The sequence below is a fragment of the Rhea pennata genome, chromosome 2 (assembly GCF_028389875.1).
Source record: "Rhea pennata isolate bPtePen1 chromosome 2, bPtePen1.pri, whole genome shotgun sequence".
Classification (NCBI taxonomy): domain Eukaryota; kingdom Metazoa; phylum Chordata; class Aves; order Rheiformes; family Rheidae; genus Rhea; species Rhea pennata.
The window spans coordinates 131,029,955-131,051,517 of record NC_084664.1 but is presented as its reverse complement, the minus strand read 5'-3'; the positions used below and the strand labels follow the sequence as shown (position 1 = coordinate 131,051,517).

The following is a 21,563-nucleotide window of genomic DNA, read 5'->3' as shown; positions in this document are numbered from 1 at the left end:
GAGGAAAAATGGGGAAAGAAATGTAAGTCATCAGGAACATCATCATCTAATATGTTTATTATTTTATTAACATATAATAACATATCAATACACACTATCCAATACGTAAGAATGCATTTCTCAATTTAACTTCATTTTTGTAAGACAACGAAATACATCTTCACAGAAGTGGTCTCCTAATTTTGCTAAACTTAGCATTTCAACTGTAGGATAGGATAAAGTAAGTAATCATATTGTGCAATTCAGAAATACCTTATAACAGACAAAGATTATTAAGGAAAACACAGAGAGAGAAATACACCAGGTTAAATCCAGATGCACTTCCCCTGTCTCCCACAGTTGCAGCTCAGGTCCTCAATGTTTTCTGAGACACACCATCAAGCAAACAGAGCCACTTATGTGTGATAATGGGCTGGAATGCATGAGTTCTGTTCAAGCTAAGCACAAGCCCACAAAGGCTTGGGGTACACCCTGTGCTACTCCTCTTAGGACTATGGTGCAGACACACCCTGAGCGTCCAGCTGCGCTCGCTCGGTTTGACCACATCAGACTTAACTAACCCCAACAAAGACACTGCACCACTCATTAGAGCTTTGAAAGTTATTTAGGTTACATGCATTAAAACATGAAATACGTGTGCCCAGCTGCTGCTAAGTATTACAGCGAAACTTGTAAGCCTCCCACAACCCCAAGAAGTACATTACGGTCACCAGGAGGATCTATGATACCGCGGCACTCATGCTCCCCAGTATCAGTGGCCATTACAGTACTATCTGGAAGTGCCGTTTTTCTTCTATTATCAGAAGGAGTCTTTCAGATGATAAAGTGCAGTCAATTCTATTTTATCTTCATTACTATGATATTTAAGCATTTCACTGTCAGTATGCTTTTATCCTTTTGACACATCCTTGGAATAAAGAAGAACCACTACTCAATTTTAAAATTTGGAAAGTGAGGCAGCCAATTTTTTTTGTACTGAACAGCAAGCAGGAGAAATAGCAATTAAAAAAAAAAAAAAAGAAAAAAGAGAGAGGCAGAGTTCATAATTACTGCATTCCAGAAAAGCCCGAAGACTGGTTTTGGAAGGGGGCTGAAAAGAGCTGAACTCTTCAAGCATGGTTACTAGACCTCTAAGCCCACTGGTGAACACAACCGACACAAGTTATTGTTCCTTCTGTCAGCTACGTTTTTTAAAGCATTTGTTGCCACTGTTTGATATAAAATTTTGATCCTGTCAGTGGACTCCTAGAACATGCACCTGATGTGCCCCTCAGCATGGGAACATCTGCAAGTCTTAGATATCTGTCAACACCGAATGTCTCTATGGTGGCAAAGCGAAAACAGTCACTGAACAGAACTTGAAACATCTCAAGAACTTTTATGGAGACATTTTTGACATCTATTTTGATGGCTAGATCCAAAAGCATGTTTCTTAAAACAGATACCTAAAACTATTCAAATCTCTTATCAGGGTATATCCTAATCATCATCAAACAATCAAGGGACAGAGAGAAAGGGAATAATAATTATTATTATATATAAAAAGCAAATGAATACAAGTTGGTTATAGAAGATTCATTACACTAGACAAAGCTCCTGTTTTCATGCTACCATTAGAAGCTCTATTGGAGCTAAATCATATGATATAGAAACATCAAGAGTTTTGAAACAGTAAATCATAGCTTATATGTAGTTACAAAGAATCATTTGGATTCAGTACCAATTGTCGCCCTCTGGTTTAATAAAATCAGTATGTTAATATATGCAAATCTAAAAATAGATCAGTTATTTATATTTGTCATCATCTTTAAAGGAGAAGAAAAAATTTCCTGCTGCATCTGTTAAGACTTCGATAAACCACATTCCATACAGCTCTGTTCTAAACTACCAGTAGTTAAGATTAATGCTCTATCATAATATGTGGAAAAAACGTCAATTTTATGTACTAAAATAGCAGCTTCCAGGGACAGTATCAATCACTGAACAAAAAATACCAAAAAATGCAGCATATTAAATTAGTAGTAAACAAAATGAGGTTCATAATTTACTTGTAAAATATTTTACATGTAATCACAACCTTTAATTGACAGTTACTATACACAAGAACTTTACTTATTTTGATGTTTTTTATGTGAATAGTATAGGCATTACATGTTACCTAAATAAGTTCTGTATCAAGGGGAAATATGAGAGTAACACTTAAACAAAGCAAACTCAACCTCAAATTCTACCAGCACTCTGAGGCAAAAGCTACTTCTTGACTAATAAACAAAGTAAAATTGGTATTTTGTACAATACTAAAAAAAAAAAAAAAAAAAAAAAAAAAAAAAAAAAAAGCTCACATTCCACATTCCACATCTGCTTCACAGGTTGGTCCACAGAACTCATCACCCTGTCAAAGCCAGATTAGGGTTTCTCATTCGTTTTAGTTTAAATACCCCAAATTAAACTTCACCTTTCCCACATAAAATTGAAAATAAAGTATCTATATGAGATGCCCTCTCCATGCGTTCTCCTCTAGCGACACAGTTGATTGTCTTCCCAAAATCAGTTCACACGCACTCTTTGGAGACCAGCACTGTGGTTTTACTGAAAGACCGGGTGAGAGGCCGCCTGGAGTCGCTACCTTTGCTCCGCGCTGCGAGGCGTTACCTTCGGCGGACCCTCCTCCCAGCGGAGCAGACGGCTGACTCGGAGCAGCGCTCGAGGGAAAGCCCCGAGCGACCTCCGACGTTCAGCGAGGGTCGCAGCGGGAAGCGGCGGGCAGCCACACCTCGCCGGCGCCGCGGAGGGCCGCGCAGCGCCCCGCCGCCCCAGACCAGGCTCCCTGCGCGGCGCGGAGCGCGGGCACGGCGGCGGGGGGGGGGCGGGCGCGCGCGCGCGCGGGCAGGACCGTTGCCAGGGAGGGCGAAGGGCGGGGGAGGGCGCGCCCGAGGCGGCTCCGCGCCCCCTCCCGCCAGCAGGGCGCGAGGCAGGGCCGGGGCCGGCTGCCAGCCGCGCGCGGGGCCCCGAGGAAACCGCGGCACCCGCCGAGGCACCCGGCAACGGGAACCGAGCGCCGACCGCGGCGGGAGCAGAAAATGGAGCCCAGGAACCGAGGATCCCCGGCGGGGCCCTCAGACGCCGCTGCCCGCCCTCCCCTCCCCTCCCGGCGGCGGGAAGCGGGCAAGGCCAGGTCGCTGCCAGCGCGGGCCCCGCGCCAGCTCGCAGGAGGGCGCGCGGAGCCGGCCGGGGCTGCGCTGAGGCCCGCGCCGGCTCCGCGCTGCGTGGCGCCGCGTCCCGGCCTGCCCCCGGCCCCGCTCACCGCGTTCTTCTTCTGCACCATCTTGTCCATCTTCTTGGCGATGCGGATGATCTCGTCCTCCGTGGTCATGGCTGCTGAGGCGCGGCGCGGCGGGCTGCGTGGGAGCTGGGCCCGCGGAGCGCGCACCGTGCAGGGCCGCGCGCGCAGCAGCCGCAGCCGCCGCCCGCCGAGCTTGGCCGGCAGAAATGGAGCCGGGCCGCGCAGCAACGCGGCCACCCAGCAGCCCGCGCGGCGCCGCCGCTGCCGCCGCCGCCGCCAGGCAGCGCTCATCGAGCGCCGGCCGCAGGAGCCAGGCAGCGCTGAGGCAGGCCGAGAGCATTCGCGGGCGAGCGGGGCGGGCGGCCCCTGCGCCGCGGCAGCGCAGCCCGGCGCGGGCGCCCCGCGGCGGGAGCGGGCGGCGGCGGCCGCCGGGCTGGGCCGCCCGCGCCGGGGCCCCGTCTTTGGCGTTACGAGAAGCGATGCAACGAGCCCGAGCTTCGCCTTTCCCGTGGGGGCGAGCGTAGCGCGGCGCCGCTGCCGAGGAACGGCAGATAGTTTTCCATCTATTTAAAGTTTATCTCCTCCCTGATAGCAGAAAAAAAAAAAAAAAAAAAATCTAAAGGAGGAGTTGCACTGAGAATTTCTCGGTTACAACGTTAAAGCTAGTGCAGGACGCAGAATCCGGCGAAGGCGCCACTCCCTCCTTCACGAATACCGCGCTCAGGTGTGTTCTGGACAGTGTACGTGTCTGCGTGCGCTACGCTGCTTTTAGAAGGCCTGTCAGAAAATTACACTGTAAATTCATAAAAGCACGAAAGCAAAACGCCCTTCACATCATAGATGCCTTGTTATGTGAGAATTGTTGAGGGGAAAAAAACCCCATCATTCAGCCATTTTCTCCGAACAATGTTAATCTCAAGCAAATCACAAGCATATCTGACGGTTACACAGCGACTGTGCGAAGCTCATGCCCCGCTCCGATCCCACGGGGTGCTTACACACGCTTCCGACCTCGGCTAGCCCCACGCGGTCCAGCGCTGCAGATACGCGAGTCGTACGACTGAGGACCGTGAAAGATGCACGCTTCGGAAAAAAGGCAAGATAGGTGCTTTCTGTGAACTGCTACTTAGGGGAGGAACCACAGCACGGAGTGCTGGCAGTGCCCGTGTGTGTGTCGCGTATACTGCAAGCCCCTCTCACGCTGTGAAGCCGCACTGAGAAGGGCAGCGTTAAGGCACGTCTACGAAATGCTCAATGCACACAGAAGGATGGTAGCTGCACCTGACAATTAAAAGGTATAGCAGAAGCAGTAAAAATCATTGGGAGCTAGGTAGGATCTTTCCGTAAGTTCAGCCTGGGCACTGAACTGGAAAAGCATACAGAAAAATTGTCTACAGCTTGTTTTTGCCAAAAAGAACAAAAAACATGGAAAGGATTCCTTAAGGAAAGGAATCTTTTCTTTCAGAGACAGATTTCGGAGGAAAAACAAAAACAGTAATGCTCACCACAACATTTAAGGTACCACGTCAATTCAGGTTTAACTCAATTCTGTCTAGATGCAGTAACACAGTACTGGTAATGATGACCTTATCATTAAAAAAAAAGATGACCTCAAATAATTACCATTTCTCCACACAAGTGCAACACTACAGATATAGCTCCACTATGCAGTGAACATGTTGGAACACATAGGTGCAAGTTATGCCAGCGATAACACTATCAAAAAACCAGAAATCTCAAGTCAGTTTGGTTCGTTTAAAAATATTTAAATTGTGTAAATTCTTTCAAGTATTTATTTCTTTTAAAAGATACCATTCAATACCTTGTTAATTGGAAATGCATGGAAAGAGCTCAAAATTGCAGATGAAACCCTATTAACATTCAAAATGTATCAGTAAAGAACTATTAATTTTAACTTAAATGCTATATAGCACTGATAAAAGGCCTGCTGCAGGATTATAAGGGGAAAGCAAGTCATACATGTTTAACATCTAAACTAATAAAAATAAGCATCATCAGAAAAATATTTCAATACAGAAATCAAGGACTAACCAGATGGTAATGCATATCCTTCTCTGAAAATGGCTGCATTGAAACAAAGCAATAAAACCCAGCTTACACTATTTGTACTACGTGCTACAATATCAGAATGATACTCACTTACCTGGATCAGCACTAACCAGATTAGCTGCTCTGTCATCCTGACAACAGTTCTTTACTGTAAAGACATACATAGCACACTGCATAGTTGTTCTATTTTTGATGGTTCTAAAACAAGCAACTATCTCTTCTATTAAAAAATAGGCATTTTAGAAGTGTAAAAAACAGCAGAAAAAAGACCAAAGTTAAATATATACCCTTTTCCCGTTTAGCTTCTTTCTCCTACATCATCCTATCAGAAAACAGAAATAACATGCCATTTTTCACACTGTATTTACCACTCATAGCATATTCTCATAATCTTTTTAACATTCTCTGAGAAGCATTACACATGCTGAAAAGACCCAATGTCTAACTTACTCCAGCCTGTTATTTGTTGGACCATAGGAACTTCCACAAATTTTAAGATTAATCGACAGAAATGACTCTTAAGAGAATGCACATATGAAATACTGTGAGATTTTTCTAGTCTCTTTTGTTATGAGATAGCACATTGAGAAATTAATGAGGAGTGGAGGGGGCAAAAATAGCACACAACTTACAGCAGAAGATTTCCGAACTCCTATGGATATAAATAAAATCCTCCATTTTCATAACTGACATCTTGTGTGAAAGAATATCCTCTAATTAAATGTTAGCACAACTATAAAAAAATATAAAATTCTAAACATTCCAAGAGGTTTTACATAACCACATATTACACTCATTACACTTAGGGCTAAAATAAAGAGGAGTAATAATAACTTGAGACCAGTAGAACAGAACTTGAGCCAGTCTAAATCAACCAGATGACCCTTGTTACTCACAAGGAGTGAGTGGGAAGAGTAATCCAATCACAGCTACATGAAAAGAGCTGCAGCAAATTGGTGTTTTGCTTCCTCTTAATTGCAAAATTTTCTTCAAAATATTCTAAAATTGTAACACACATCTTGATTTGTTGTTTCTATTGCTCAAGAATTTTTTTGCTTTTAATTTCCCTGTACTAGCTGTAGACCTAGTAGGTATGTATGTAGGCATATGACCTAGAGTTGAACCAAAGCATCGTTTTCAAATTCTGGTGTTTGCAATACATTAAGTTCACTTCAAGACCTGATGATTTATCTTCACTTTTTGGATTTATAATATGCAATTGGGAATATTTATGTATGAAAACTGGAAAAATTTTAAGAAAATATCTGATTTTATTAGAGTCACATTATTAGACTATAATTCCAGCAAGCTACATTCCCTATTTCTGGGACAACCTTTGCATATTTTTGCTTATGACTCAAAATACTCAAGTCTTTTTAAATACCCTCAAGATCATTTTAAATACTACTACTAAGCAAATTATTTCAATCAGCTACATCACAGGCACTTGTTTCACTCAAAGAGAATTAATAAAACTTGTTATTGCAAAGGCAAATGGTGGTAACATGACAGTGGTAAGCAAACAAAAAGTTATTCTTCTACATCTACTATTCTTCAAGAATTACATTTAAAAGTTAGCTATGGGCATTCTCATATCAAGTGAGTCTATCTATTTACTTACCACAACAGAGGCCTCGTACTGTGTTTGATAAAGGTCAATACAATTGTACACTGTAATTTTTTACTGTACTAATTCAGGCAACTTTCCTCCTTGCAATTATACTGCTTCCAAAAGGGATGCTAGGTCTGAAAGTTAATTGGAAGCTGAAGATTACTTCAGAATGAAATATATATGAACTGGCAATTTACCATGCATATTATTGCACCTTTATTGTTACTAGCTTTTAATATATTTTAAGTTACCTGCATAAGTTCACATATAGCACTGCATCTGACATGCATTTCCATACATTCATGAACTTCATAAAGGTACTGCACAACAATTTTAGATGCCATAGTCAATAGACACAAGTAGCCTTTCAGCTGCTTTAAAGTGCTCTTGGAAAGGAAAGTCTACCTTGACTACATGATGATCCTGTGCTCCTCTCAAATTTCTTCTGCTAAGCACAGTATCTCTTCCCATGAAATTGCCAAATTTTCTCTGGACAGCGCCTCGTAGAACCTATACCACTGATCATCCTCAAACATTACAGTTAACCTAAACCTAATATAACTGAAAAGGCTTCCCTGACACTGCAGAACCCTCAAAGAAAAGTGTAACAGTACACAGTGAGAAGACTGGATTTGCAGTATCCTATAATAAAGGTACTAGAAAATAAAATATTTTCTCTCCCTTTTAAAATTACTTCAAAATCAAAGCTCATTAAGTAAAAATTATTTTTAATATGAAAAATTGAATTATACTTTACATTCTCTCAACAAGATAGCAACACGAGTTGGTCCTGACTGATGTTTTTTCCGTTACAGTAACTACAAATCAGCACTCTTTTGTATTACAGAATCATGTGTACGTTGCAATGAAATACATTTGCAAGAAGCATCTAAAATGCCTGTTACCTGAAAGAAGGTGGTTTCATGTGCTGTGTAAGTATGAAAAAAATCTTTAGCATTTTCCCAAACACTGATTGAGATTTATTTCATAATGACAGAAACGGAAAGATTTCACATTTTCACCTTCAGAAATAATTTCAACAAAGTTGAGATTTCTTATCATAAATAAAATGAGCAAATTAAGTGAATTTCATCTTAAAGGTTTAATTAAATATAAATTGCTTGTATTTCATAACACAAAGAATAAGTTTTCAGTATTTCTTTATAAAATTTAGGATACTCAGGCCTTTTACATATGGCTTCATTAACATCTTACACAGTATATTCTTGATCATATCCATTAACTTGACAAATAACACCTCTACATAAAAGATGCATCCTAATAATTTTAATGAAGTGCAATATACTCCATTAGAGAGAACATTTTTAATTAACAGTTCTAATACCAGTTACAGTGTACAGTGCTTTTTAGCAATCTACTGTGTTGTAATTATACAAGATAGGAGGCAAAGATCCAATCATACAGCCCTCACTAGAGTACAGACCCCAATACAGTTTTACTTCAGGAACGGCTAGAGGATTTAGCCTACAATACATAATTCAATTCGTGTTTATGAACAAGTAGGCAAAATTCCAACAAGAACTCAGACTTTTGACTATACAAAACTATATTCAAATTGTTACTTAAATTTGACATTAAAAATGTATTATTGAGGAGTTACATACCCACTGAAATCAAGTGATCTGCAAACAAAACACATTTTCACACCAATGTTTTTGCAGACTTGAGGTATCATCTCTATTTTGAGAAAGTTTAACATTACAAAATATAATATATTGGACTTTTTCAAATTGTAGGTTATGAGAAGAGAACTGACACTGACAGTCCAACTCCTCTCTTTTAGTAGGACACTATTTTAAAAAAGTCTTTTTAAAAAGACTAAACTATTGTTCCACCTAAAATACATGCCAGTTATGACAACAATCCCAGCATCAAATCACATCAGACAGCAAAGAAGTTCAGCGACATAATCATGCACTCAGGTTTGCAACTAGCCAGGAAATTACAAAAGACAGAAGCTCAAGAGACATGCTGTAATATGGGAGGAGGCAGGACAGGCTTCAAATACATCTTTGAAACCTCCTCCAGCATCTGCATTAAACAACCCCAATTACAACATACTCCTCTTCCTCTACAAAAATAAAAATTGAGAAGAAGATTTCTCTCTAGAACACAAAAGTCCAGAATGAGTCAAGACATTTACTTACATTTATACTGGTAACACAGCTCTTCATAAAGCAAGCAGCAAGACAACAGTATAAAAAAATCTTATTATGCTATGAACATTTGTTACAAACATCTGAAGGCATCCTAGAGACAACAGCTGAAACTGACTTGAATAAAAATGCATACATACTAGAAAGTGGGCAACAGCTCTCAACAGAAAGTATCAAACTGAAGAAAGTGTTATTAAGCTAACAGAAAATAAAGCTAGAACTGATCTCATTTTATCATCATAGTTTTTTAGATTAAATCCAATAGAAGAAAGAACATGTTTGTGAAATGAACACACATTGAATTAGAAGCTGAATAGATACCAAACAATTTCCGAACAAAGCAAGAAAACAGGAAAGGAAAAAAGGCAAAAGCGTGTGCAAAACTTTGGAAATATGCCAATATTCAAGGAATAATGTAGATGAAAGGTGAATGTAGATAAAGCTAAAAACTAAGGGAAATAACACAGAGCTTGCTTACCAAGTTTGCAATTCAGCAGGACTGCTGAATTGGCTAATGAAATTTGGGAATGACTCCAGCTGAGAGATACTGTGTTTTCCACATAACTTTGGCATAACTACAGTGAAAATATTGTGGTTTCTTTTGTGAAGCAAATTAACTGAAAGACAAATTGGCTAACATATAAAGAAGAGTGACTGAGTGAAAGCTAATACCATGCCCTCTCCTCATCCTGACAGACCCAATCTTTGAAAGTGTTTCAGTGCCATTTGGGAAAAACTCATTTTCAATTTTGTGTATCAAGAGATACTTAATAATCCGGATAAACCAGATTAGCAAAGAAAAACAGCTTCCTAAGGATGAACTGTAATACACCTGAAGAAGAGTAAGGAAAACTGAGTACTCAAACCAGTCAACAACTCAAATTTCTGTCAACAGCTATTTTAAAGGGTGTTAATGCACAATTAAATTAATGCATAATTCCTGATTTATCCCTTTAGATTTTTTTTATAGTAGATCTTCACAGTCTTCTGCTACACTAATCTAGGGAAATGCAGAATAATATATTTCTAGAATAATATAATGAATAATTGGAAAAAAAATCATATTGGGAATGCAATAAAGCAAGCACGTGGAGTCTCCTTCTCTAGAGGCTATCAATTTTAAGATTAAGTTATCCCACTTCCACTCATATTTCCATTACATTACTGAGGAATTAAGATTAGCCAATGCCTGCCTGTGTTACAGATGAGATTTCAATGATGCACAACTGTTGCATTGTTTTCAGTTGGTTACTCCAAAGCAGACAGAGAAATCAAAACTATACGCTGGAATTGCTTGTGTAAAATACATCAACGACATTTCTACTCAAGTAAAAATTACAAAGACAAAGCACAAGATGAACATCCAATATGAAAACACAATTATTTTTAAATGAAACTCAAATCAATCCTATGCAGTTCTTCAGAATTCTGTTCTGGGTCAGCATCTGACATTAGTTTACTGTAAACTAAAAACAAATGGCTAAAAGAGAGTGATATATAATGGTCTAACAAGGAAAGAGTCCGTTTAGAATTTCCACAATATCTTCCTGTATGAAAAGTTAAAAATTAGGTACTTCCCATATTTAAGCCACCCTTTGCTGACTTATAGTCATTTTTGGAGCAGAATTACTCATCTTACCTGCAGTAAGGATTAACATTTAACATTTAAAGCTTTGCCCTCAATAACATTCATTCTACCATCATATGCCTCCTGTGTTACATGCTGGGTACTTTATGCATCTGTTAGATTAAGAAAACATTTTAATGTATTTTCAGTGACGATTAAAATTATATCTCAAGCCTACTAAACAGTCACATTTATATTGCTCACTCAAACTGAGCTTTTAATTACTTGTACAAATACCTTAAAATTCCGCAATCAAAAATCAGATATCTTAAAATAGTATGCAAATCTTAAAATAGTATGCACAAATTGCATTCTGGCATTGTTACCTAGCTGCCTCATTCTTATAGTCCCATCAGTGGATGATTATTACTAAAAAGATTATGATTTCTTGTACATGTGTATTATTTAATCATTGTCGTAAGTATAAATTTGCAACACAGTAGTAACACTGCAGGAGTAAAAGTAACGCTTTCTATCATACATGTGAAAAGTTTAACACTCTACCACAGTTGATGCTGGTGTATTTATGCAGAAGTCCCCTCACATATCATTTCAGTCTACGGGAGGTAGATGTTTGTCTATGAACTGTTTTACATCCATCATCTCCTGTTCAAAAATTAAAGTATATATTTGTCAAAGCTCATTAATAATATATATTCAACTTCCCAGTTATAATAAGCAGTTGGACTACAAACATTGTATAATTAATTACTTGATAGGCTATCACTTTGCAGGCAGCGAGTTAAGGCAAATCACTTAAAGGAGGCTAAAACACAAGAAAAAGGAGCACAGGCAACTCCCTCTTCTCTCTCCAACAGGACTGGGAAAACAAACCATGTTAAAAATAATACATATATTTTTAATTTATAGCTAGATCAGCTCCCTAATCAGAGTACTTGACAGGAGCACATCTTTATGATGGTGGTAATTTACACAGGCTTAGAAAAACTTGAAATTATGACAAAAAAAGTGCAAATGAGGAAAAAAATTCTATATCATCTAGTACTAAGACAATGTTGCAAGAAATATTTGCTATTAATATAGCTGTGTGATTACTCAATGCTATTACTATCTAAATGCAGTAAAATTGTATAAATTTCCCCAAAACAGCAAAAGCTTATGCTAGCAGCTTTCGCTGTTTTAGCAAGTTCCAACAGTTCAAAGAAGTCTTTGGTCAGCTCCAGAGCTACTGCAAGAAGGAAGAGAGGGCCATTGATTAAACTAGCCAGATTCCTCTCCCAAAAATACCAGGTTGCATTTATGCTGTGAGAATTCAATCTGCCTTCCAATTCAGTGATAATTTTGGTATGAAAAAAATATTTTGACAAAAAGAAGAAATAAAAGAAATAATTTAAAGAACAAAGAAACAACTTGCTAGGTAGTTCTCACTAGTCTCAAAAATATTTGCCTTAGAAGATTTTTCAGATAAGCATTCAGTTATTCAGTGAAACAAGTCATTAACATCAAGTTCTTGTTATTAAAAACAAATAACAAAACCCTGATGTTCCACGTATTTGTTTTAAGAAGGAAACAAAATTAACACCACTGATCTAAAAGTTAGAAAATTACCTCAATACATGAGCTATGCATCATGCCTGAGTAAGTCCTGAAGGTTACATTGGCTGGATTTATCATACTCTTTAGCTTCTCAGCAGTGAGAGAACCAAACATTAAAGGAACCAATGGGTCACAGTCCCCATGGCACTGAAGAACAGGAATCTCTTTGTTGATACTGCTGATGGTGCCCTGACAAGGGTGGGAAGAGAGGGGAAGAGAGGGGAAGAGAAGAGGAAGACAGTCAGTGTGTACAGGAGCAGAAGAAAGCACAGAGCTACATACGGCAAACATATTGCAGATAAAATAACACTATGGCAGATGCTCACTGTGATGTGACAAGGTAAACTGAATTATGAAGGAAAAACAAAAACATACAAGGAATAGCTTGCAAGTTCCTTAGGCAGTAAGTTCTGTCCATATTAAGTAAAAAAAATCCACAAATTACAAAAATTTGGTACTAATTTCAGAACAGTTCTCAAAAAGCATGACTTCTGGACAAGTGAAACACCCAACATTTCGTTTAATTATCTTCTCAACTTATTTTCCAATAAGATAGTGTCTTGCAGACAGAACAAGTGGCAAAGTAAAAAACTGATATAAATGGAACATTTACTTGATCCTGTAAGTTTCCTAGGAATATCATTTTTAGCAGAAGTAGCTACTGAGTAGTTCCTCTTTCTCTACTTGCCCAATTCTAAATCTTCAAGGTTCTATTTTTAAAACTTCCGAATTACTCAGCCACAGTCAGTACTCAGTAATGTTCACTAATTCCCACACAAGACAGAATCTTCGAGAATGTCCATTCCTCAAGTGTAAATTAGCTTAGGAAAGAAGCACAAATACCTGAGGAAAAGAAGCCCGCAGAGGAAGCCAGCAGCTGAGCGCTACAACACCTGCTAATTTTTGTTGTGTTGTAAGTGCTGTGTACAATGATAAAGCACCTCCCTAGAAAGAAAGATACAGTTATTAAGAATGTTGAAGATAATGTTCCTTTTTAATGCCTGTTTCAAGATCTCTTGTTTTCTCCTTTAAAGAACTTCTTGCATTTCAACTAATTCTTCCTTAAAACTAAGGCTATAAACAGTACTGCCAAAAAAAATTTTTTCCTCTAAGTTAATGTGATCAATTTGCAAGTAAAACAAAATTAAACAACAGCTGAAAATTAAACATAAAATAATAAAGCAGAGGTGATATTGACATGAGTGATACTGCTTTATTTCAATACCCCTACCTAAATCAGGGAATTATTGTATGAACCAACTAATCTATTAATCTACCTGAAACAGTTGTTTTGAAAGTCTGAAAGAAGGAAGTATTTCTCAAATAAATCCAGGCCACCAAATATCTTACAAATTAAAGATAAAATAAACACAGTAACATGATTTTCAAGCAAAGCTACAAAAATTAGAGTGCTTAAAGACTATATATATATTATTGATTTTAGTAGCTCTGTTTCCAGATGCAGGTTTTCAATGAATAGCAATTATTTTCATAATCTAAAGACACTTAATTTGTTAAGGCAAAGGAAAACTGAAACCTTAAAATTTCAGAAGCACCTAGCATCATCTCTTTTCAGTTGAAGGGTTAGAAATTCCCACATTAGGAAAGCCAGAAGTTATTTTCCTAGAAATATATGCAATTCTTTCCAACCGTATCTCACCTGAGAAAAGCCTCCCAGAATAATTCTATTAGAAGGAATTCCATTTTTTACTTCTTGATCTATCAGCGCTTTAACTGCAACATAAATGAAAGCCAGTAATTAAAATCCACTGTTCTGAAAAAAATTTAAGAGAGGAGAGAGACTGACCAACCTATTTTTGGTCATCTCCCTGATGTTAAGGGAGAGAAGAATCTGATCTATTATACTGAAAAATAAAATAAAATAAAATAAAAAGTAAGTGTGTGTGTGTGTGTGTGTGTGTGTCTAGGACATGATCAAAAATTCCAGTGCCATAAGCATATCCCCTTCTCTGGAGATAGTCAAAGCCTGCCTGGATGCAACCCTGTCTAACATGCTCTAGGACTCCCTGCTTGAGCAGGAGGGTTGGACTAGATGATCTCCAGAGGTCCCTTCCAACCTTACCGATTCTATGACTCTGTGAAGCACCAACTGTACCACTTCCAGAGAAGAAAATAAGCAAATTAGTCTCACACAACTCCCAGTGCCAGGAAGATAGTATCCTCTTCTAACTATCCAGCATCACAAGTGGATGCTTGTACAGCTCTAACTGGCTGTGCTATACAGAAGCTCTAAATAAAAGTAAATTAAAAATTAAAAAAAATAAAAATAAAGAAAGAAAAAAAAGTGAAGTGGCTCCCACCACATGGGTGAACTGTTTCAGACTGATAATCCCCTTTTAAGCGTACACTGAAGTATTTTTAAGGCATTAAAAGTATATCTGAACATACCATTCTCTGCTGCCTGCTTGATCCCAGCTTCATCTTCCCGTGAATCTGGAGAAAGTCCAATGATATCAAACCTTATAGAACATGAACAAAAGCATTACTTTATTTAGAGTATCCATTGTGGTTCCTTAAAATATAGATAACAAAATTGAGATATTCAACAAATTAAAATGGTTGTTAGTTGACATATTAAGAAATAGGGGACAATGTGTGCACATGGGTAAAACTCTAGACCTAGTCAACTGAAAGATTTTTAGAGTTTTGCTCTCTCTGTAATTTACTGCAGTTTTGATTATTTGCTTCAAAATATCAGTAGGGATTTTAATTAAGAGTTGCATGCACAAATTAAAATACTGTTTGAAGAAATTTAGGAAAAATAAACATAAGCAAAAAAACTCCATGAAGATTGGTTTAAGATCATTGAAATCTACCGTATTTTTAAATCAGAACAATGAATTCAAACACTTCAATAGCTTTTGGCTAGAATAATTTTCAATTAAACAAGTACTTACCATGATGGCATAGCCATGTTCATGTTTAAAGAAACTGGCATAACTGGCCTGGAAATGAGAATGAATAACACTGACATACTCTTGATATGAGGTATACACTGAAATTTAATAATGCAGAGATAGTTATGTCATTCAACTACATATCCCAAATTTTAATCTTACTTTAAACAATACTTAATATTAGTTACCCTATAGCATCTCTTGAAGAAGTATCTCTTGAAACCTGTCACCCCAAACACATTATCATTCAGGGCTGACTTACCACTCTTGATGGAGAGCAAACAAAATGGTAATGGGTTGGTTTTATTAATTTATTTAAAATATAGTGATATTACATAATTATATATAATTCATGCAGTATTTTTATACATTTATTTCATACATATAAATATATATACACACATACATGTTTAACACACACATATATATATCCTGCTTAGCTGTTTATAAAGAGTATACTGATCAGTTTACTGTGTCATATACATACTCAGTGGATAATGTCACCTTACATAGGAGTGTCAGCACACCTAAGGTTGCACCAAACTGCAAGCTCCTGATAGGAGTCTGGACATACATCAATGCTTCTCTGAACAGCACTACCTGCCCCCACTGCATGACTCATTCCTACCCCAAGCTGCCACATGTCATCTTCACAGACATACCAAGATAACTCTATTAAACCATGCCAGGGATCAGATCTGATATAGTTTTAATCTACTGAAACGGAGGGAAGTTCTGCGGGGAAAGACAGAAGGAAAACAAATTGCAGGCAAAGGGAACAGCAAAGACTGCTAAGATCTTTATAAATGGCTCAGCAATTTGTCATGTAAAAATAAACGAATGAATAATAAATAAATGCGTAAATCACAGCCCAGTAATAGCTGATACACACCAAAACATAGCCTGCTTATCTCCTTGTCATGCCTGCTCCACAACTCCCAAGATTGTTGGGGGAGAATGTGATCTGAATTTCTTCTTAAAATAAATTAGCATTATACTTATATTAGTTTCTCAGTTGTTCAGGAAATACTAGATTTTTAACGCTTTGTTTACTGAATCCTGACTTATTCACAAATATTTCACTTTTCAAACTGCACAAAAAGCTCAAGCTGCATTATTTGCTGAAAATATGAATAAGAGTATCCCACAAATCTTTGAAATGCACTGTTAGTAACTGGCACATTGCATCTACTATACGCACACTTGAGTTTGAGAAATGCATATAATAATATGAAGTATATTGTAAAATAGATCCAGTGAAGGCAAACAAACCAATCCAACTTTGCACATAAAATTCTCCAATTATTTGTTCAGCCTGAATCAGTAACAAATGCAAAATATGCATAAAAATACAATATTGTTCTAAAGTAAATCACACAGCCGTTCCTAAAAAGGACAAAATATTTAATAGCAACAAAATTATTTTAAACATCTTTTACACAAAGTATAGCTATATCCAAATCCCATTTGACTTCACCATCTGTGCAAGTCTCTTAATGTGTAACTCTACAGAAAAGGAAAAACAGTAACAATTTTGAACTTACGCATGTGGGCAGATGTATTTCACATGGGGGCTTTTGATACCTGCAAGTGCTTCTGACCATCCGTGCCTGTAAACAAAAAATATATTAAATGGCATTTATGATTTGACTTAGCTCTAATTTCTACTGGTGGTGTGACTGCACACAGAGTACAAACTAGGCTGAATTAGGTCAACACAAACAACACTTCCAAAAAGTTGTAAGAAATTCAACACACTATAAATATAGTACTATACTGAACAGGTCCATTTTGCCTCTGAGTATTTGCTGCGTATGTGCAGCCAGGGATACTTTATCTAATTTGAAGATTGCACCTGTGGCACGGCTGCCTAAATACCATTTTGGCTCTATACAAAGCCTGCTCTTTTTCCGGTAGGATTTATTAACTTGGGTGCTGCAACATCTGAACACAGGTTCCAGACTCAGCTCTGGCCAGAGAGAACTTTATTGCTTTTGTAAATCTAAGCCAGCTTCTTGTCACAACAAACTTTGGGCTTTTTGCAACACATTCTGGAAGAGCAGCAAACTGACACCTAAGTTAGGTTTGGGATGGATCTGTGTAGAGCTGTCAGCTCTACTAGCTCTGGCTGAGCTCGAATGCTGTCAGGTTGAGGCAGCCCTGAACCAGGCTCCATGTTCCCCGGGCAGTTCCCACACAGCAATGCATGCTGTACCAACGCACAGAACAATCGAAAGCTGCACAGCAAATGAACAGTCAAGCTTTCTACAAGGCAGGAAACCGGGAATCATGATTCTCTGAATAAATACAAAAAATAAAAATAGATTTGAAAGATATATTCCAGAACTGACACAAATGTGAATCAATGCAGAACCGTGGCCTGTGCCTGCACTTTGCTTTCCACAGCACTCAATAGGGCTGTATTTTTTTCCCATCATTATTCAGTAGTCCTACCTCACTCATTAAATTAGAAGATGAAAAGTTGACTGTAAATAGAAAACATCTGTAATAAACACATCAATGACATAGCTGAACTAATCAAACCAAGAGCAAAGCCATAATCTCATGTATGTTTTAATTTTAGTATTATCTTAAAATTTAAATAGGTTCCAAGCACCCAGAAAGCATAGGCTTTGAAACTGTAGCTGTATATCACAACCTACTTCCTACCAATACTTTTACATACGCTATTTACAAATGGTGGGTAATCTTATTGCCTAATACCTGCAGGAATATAAAAGGCCAAATAAGAATCTAAGAAGAAATATGATGAGGAAAAACTAGTTACATAGGATTCTGGAATTGTTTTTGCCAAATAGAAAGATTAATTTGCCAAATTTACAAAGTAGCATTACACACACATTTAGGTAAACTTTTTAGAACAATCATCTGTTACACGTTTTGTTCAGATTTTGAAATGTACCAATCTTTAAGTGCCATTTATAGAGGAGTCAACAGACAAAAAGAACATAACCTCACAAAACATTAGGCACATCCATAGTCAAGCAGATCAGTTTAAAACTGTGAGAAATTATAAAATCTTTAATTACATCAGACAATTCCCTTTTTTGGTCACTACTACAGCTTTTGGGGGGAAATGGTAGTAAGTTAAAGGTAGCTTTAGCTTATCTAATCTACAGGAGTCTAAAAGAACAAACGCAGGTAGTCAGCATGTTTCTGCAGAGGTACTATAACTTGTTAACAGGTACACTGCAGTATGCTCAGTATATTTGCAAGCTAGAGATTGCAGGCTAGCTTTGTAACTAAAATGGAAATACCAGACTTGTATGAGGAATACAATATATGTAGAAGAGCAAGTCTTGATGGCTTTTTTTTCTTTGCAAATAAGAAAAGCAATTCAAAGGATTCTGCAGTCATTTGGTATCAAGATGCAAGGGATATGTACTGCTGCTTCAGATGCATCCCACTAGCAGAAAGGAGGAGGGACAATTCAAATAAGGAGATGAGTTAGCAGCCAACAGTCAGAACAATAAATGAGAGCAAACATCTCCACTTGTAGAATATGGCCAAGGGTATGGACTTAACTGTTTTTAACTTATTGCCAGAATTTATGTTTCCATAATCTGGACAGCCAATTAACTTGGTTGGATTCTTCAAAACAAAAAAAGAAAGAAAGAAAAAAAAGAGAAATCATTTCTTAAACATCACAATTTTCAACCTAGAAGCGATATTAAAGTTCTATGTAACAAAGCATTGGTTAGAACATGGTGCTAATAATGCCAAAGTCACGGGTTCGATCCCTGTATGGGCCACTCACTTGAGGGTTGGACTAGATGATCTCCAGAGGTCCCTTCCAACCTTACCAACTTTATCAGAGTCCTAATATTATGTAATTGTGACCGTAAGGGGCATGAAGTACAAAGTACTCATGACAGTTGTTTTCAGTATCTAACTGCTGCTTCCTTGGTAGACCTCTACCAAAGAAGGTTTCAATACATTCCTAACTTCTATTTCAGTACCTTACCAAAGCAGTAAGACTGAACATACGCTTGTGTTTTGTCACACAGAAACTTCAAACGGGAACATCACATCACACCTACAGAGTGTGCATGCTTGTGTAAGTCCTTCCAAGAATTCCCTATTCTTCCCATTTCTATTCCAACCTGTAAATAACAGGAATATGGAAAACAGACTTAAGTATTCCACAATCTGTCTTGCTTTTTCTGAGTCTGAAGACCATATGTCACACAGCAAAGTTAGTAGAAATCAGGTGATTAGCTAGGAGTTTGCTTAGATACTTAAAAATCCAGGCTGACTTAAATATTACCTAATGAAGAAGATACTATGGACTAACTGCACCTACTAGCAAACTGGAAAGCAACAAATCCAGTAATAAAAAACTTTAGACGAGCAGAGAAATAACCAAGAACCTACTCTCAGGAAAGCAAGATCAGAAATCAACAAATCTTTTGCCACTAATCTTGAAACCAGAGCACAAAAATGGTCACATTCAGATCAGTTTCTGCAAATGAGCAGAAAGAAGCAAATCCTTTTGGGGATTCAAGCTTTATGCAGGGAAACTTAGAACTGTCACCACGTCACTCCAGAATTTATCAAGTTTCCTCTGATGCAGTCTCCTGCCACTGCAGTCCATTGAGGGCACTCCAGAGTAAGAAGCAACTTTAACTGGTCAGACCTTTAAAACATGCAGTCTTTTATCTGTAGCAATACAAACTACATATGTCCTTTAAAACATGCAGTCTTTTATCTGTAGCAATACAAACTACATATGTATTGAAAAGCAATATACGCACCCCGTATCTCCCAATCCATGTAGAAAAATGACCTAAAAGAGAAAAAAATAGCATTAGCGATATAAGATCACTAAAAAAAAGGAATGCACGTTAACAAACGCACCAACGAGCGCACTACGAAACTGCTCCGCTTGGGGCAAAACGCCGCCTTCTCGAAAGCCGCCGCTTCCCGCGGGGCGCCGAGGCAGCGCGCTCCCGGACGGCGGCGACCTGCCAGCCGTGCCGGGCCGCGCCGGGCCGCGCCGCCGCGAGGCCGCCGCCGCCGCGGAGAACAAAGCGGGGCGGCGGCGGCCGAGCGGGGCTCCGCGGCCCTTCCCCGCGCCGCCGCCAGCTCCCCGCGCCAGCCCGGCCGCACTCACGGCAGCCGTCGCCTTCCGAGCGGCCGGGACGATGGCGGGCAGCGGCGCGGACATGTTGTTGCCGCACATACACGGGGCTGCGGGGCGGCCAGCGGGACAGCGGCCAGGAGCGCGGGGCCGGGGGCGGCGCCGGGGGCGGGGCCGGGGCGGGCGGCGCCGCGGGGGAGGGGCAGCGGCCTCGCCACCCGCCTCCGCCGCCGCCGCCGCGCGCGCGCACCCACGGGCGCGCGCCGCCCCCTCCCCCCGCCCTCCTCGCGGTGCGATTGGCTGCCTCCCGCGCGCCTCGGCTGCGGGGACGCTGAGCTGAGGGCGGGGGCAGGGCCGCGCGCTGGCGCATGCGCCGGGCCCGCGGCGCGCGGCCGGCCCGCCGTTGGGGGCGTGGCCGCCGGCCGCCCGGCGGTAAAGCGTTCCCGCAGCAGCGGGCGGGGCCGCGCGGGGTTGTGGCGGTCCGTCCCGCCCCCATACGGCGCGGGTTGGGCCGGCCGTTAGCACGAGCGGGGGTCCCGAGCTGTGGCGGGCACACGCGTGTCAGCGCTGCGAACCTCCTCAGCAGAGCTGCTGCAGCTAACGCCTGCTAAGGGTACTCTTACATGAAGAGAGGCTGAGGCCTAGCGTTTCCATGCACTAGTTACTAGTGTTTTTATTCTCATTACAAGTCTTTGGGTGTCCAGTGGCTTTAAAGAGCTTGAAATACTTGGTGCCTTTAAAATCTACTTTTCAAATAGACACAGGTATATCTGCTAGGTTGTGTTGCACTTTCACAGTGTAACTAGTACATGCTTGTGAGTTGAATCTTTTTTTAAAGTCATTTTTATGTGAGGATGTTTTCTAAGCCTTAACAAAATAAATGGATATAAAATAGTAAACATGGGAAATAGGAACTCCAGCATAAACACAGCAAGCAGTATTGTTAGGTGCAGCTCATTTGTCTTCTTCAGATGTCTTTATCACTGAATTAAATATCTTGGCTCAAAGCCAATGAATGAATGATTCTTATTCATCCTGAAATGTATTAGCCTATTTAGGCACTCTGTATTGAAATTACTGGATCATTCCAGTCCATTCTGACTACTTAGACCAGCTCTGAGTAAGTATGGCAAACACATTTCTATCAAAATGAAATACTCTGTTCATTGTCTTCTTTCTCTATATCTTTGTCAGATGCTTCCTCCCAGAAAATCAATC

The 21,563-nt window shown here is 39.6% G+C and overlaps 2 protein-coding genes across 2 annotated transcripts in view; both read right to left on the bottom strand.

Moving 5' to 3' along the window:
* The window catches only part of TCEA1 (transcription elongation factor A1), a 31,192-nt gene extending 27,727 nt beyond the window's left edge, over nucleotides 1-3,465 (bottom strand). The window contains exon 1 of the mRNA XM_062570359.1: nucleotides 3,305-3,465. Coding sequence (XP_062426343.1) covers nucleotides 3,305-3,373 — 69 coding nt within the window. The 5' untranslated portion in view covers nucleotides 3,374-3,465. The remainder of the gene's footprint in view (nucleotides 1-3,304) is intronic.
* A 4,583-nt stretch (nucleotides 3,466-8,048) lies between these two features.
* LYPLA1 (lysophospholipase 1) lies at nucleotides 8,049-20,499 on the bottom strand. The gene is made up of 9 exons (XM_062570361.1): nucleotides 20,379-20,499; nucleotides 20,020-20,051; nucleotides 16,789-16,854; nucleotides 15,245-15,292; nucleotides 14,736-14,806; nucleotides 13,987-14,060; nucleotides 13,170-13,271; nucleotides 12,339-12,515; nucleotides 8,049-11,375 (listed from the first exon to the last, which is right to left on the bottom strand). Exons 1-9 carry the CDS (start codon nucleotides 20,445-20,447, stop codon nucleotides 11,322-11,324), a joined length of 693 nt encoding a protein of 230 aa, XP_062426345.1. The 5' UTR covers nucleotides 20,448-20,499; the 3' UTR covers nucleotides 8,049-11,321.
* Between the last annotated feature and the right edge of the window lie 1,064 nt (nucleotides 20,500-21,563).

Excerpts from the sequence above, each read along its gene's own strand:
- LYPLA1 (XM_062570361.1), bottom strand. The coding sequence starts at position 20,447 with ATGTGCGGCAACAACATGTCCGCGCCGCTGCCCGCCATCGTCCCGGCC. Across the intron at positions 14,061-14,735 it reads CAAGCAGGCAGCAGAGAATG|TTAAAGCGCTGATAGATCAA; the intron begins GTATGTTCAGAT and ends TTTATGTTGCAG. Across the intron at positions 11,376-12,338 it reads TGCATAGCTCATGTATTGAG|GAGATGATGGATGTAAAACA; the intron begins GTAATTTTCTAA and ends ATTTTTGAACAG.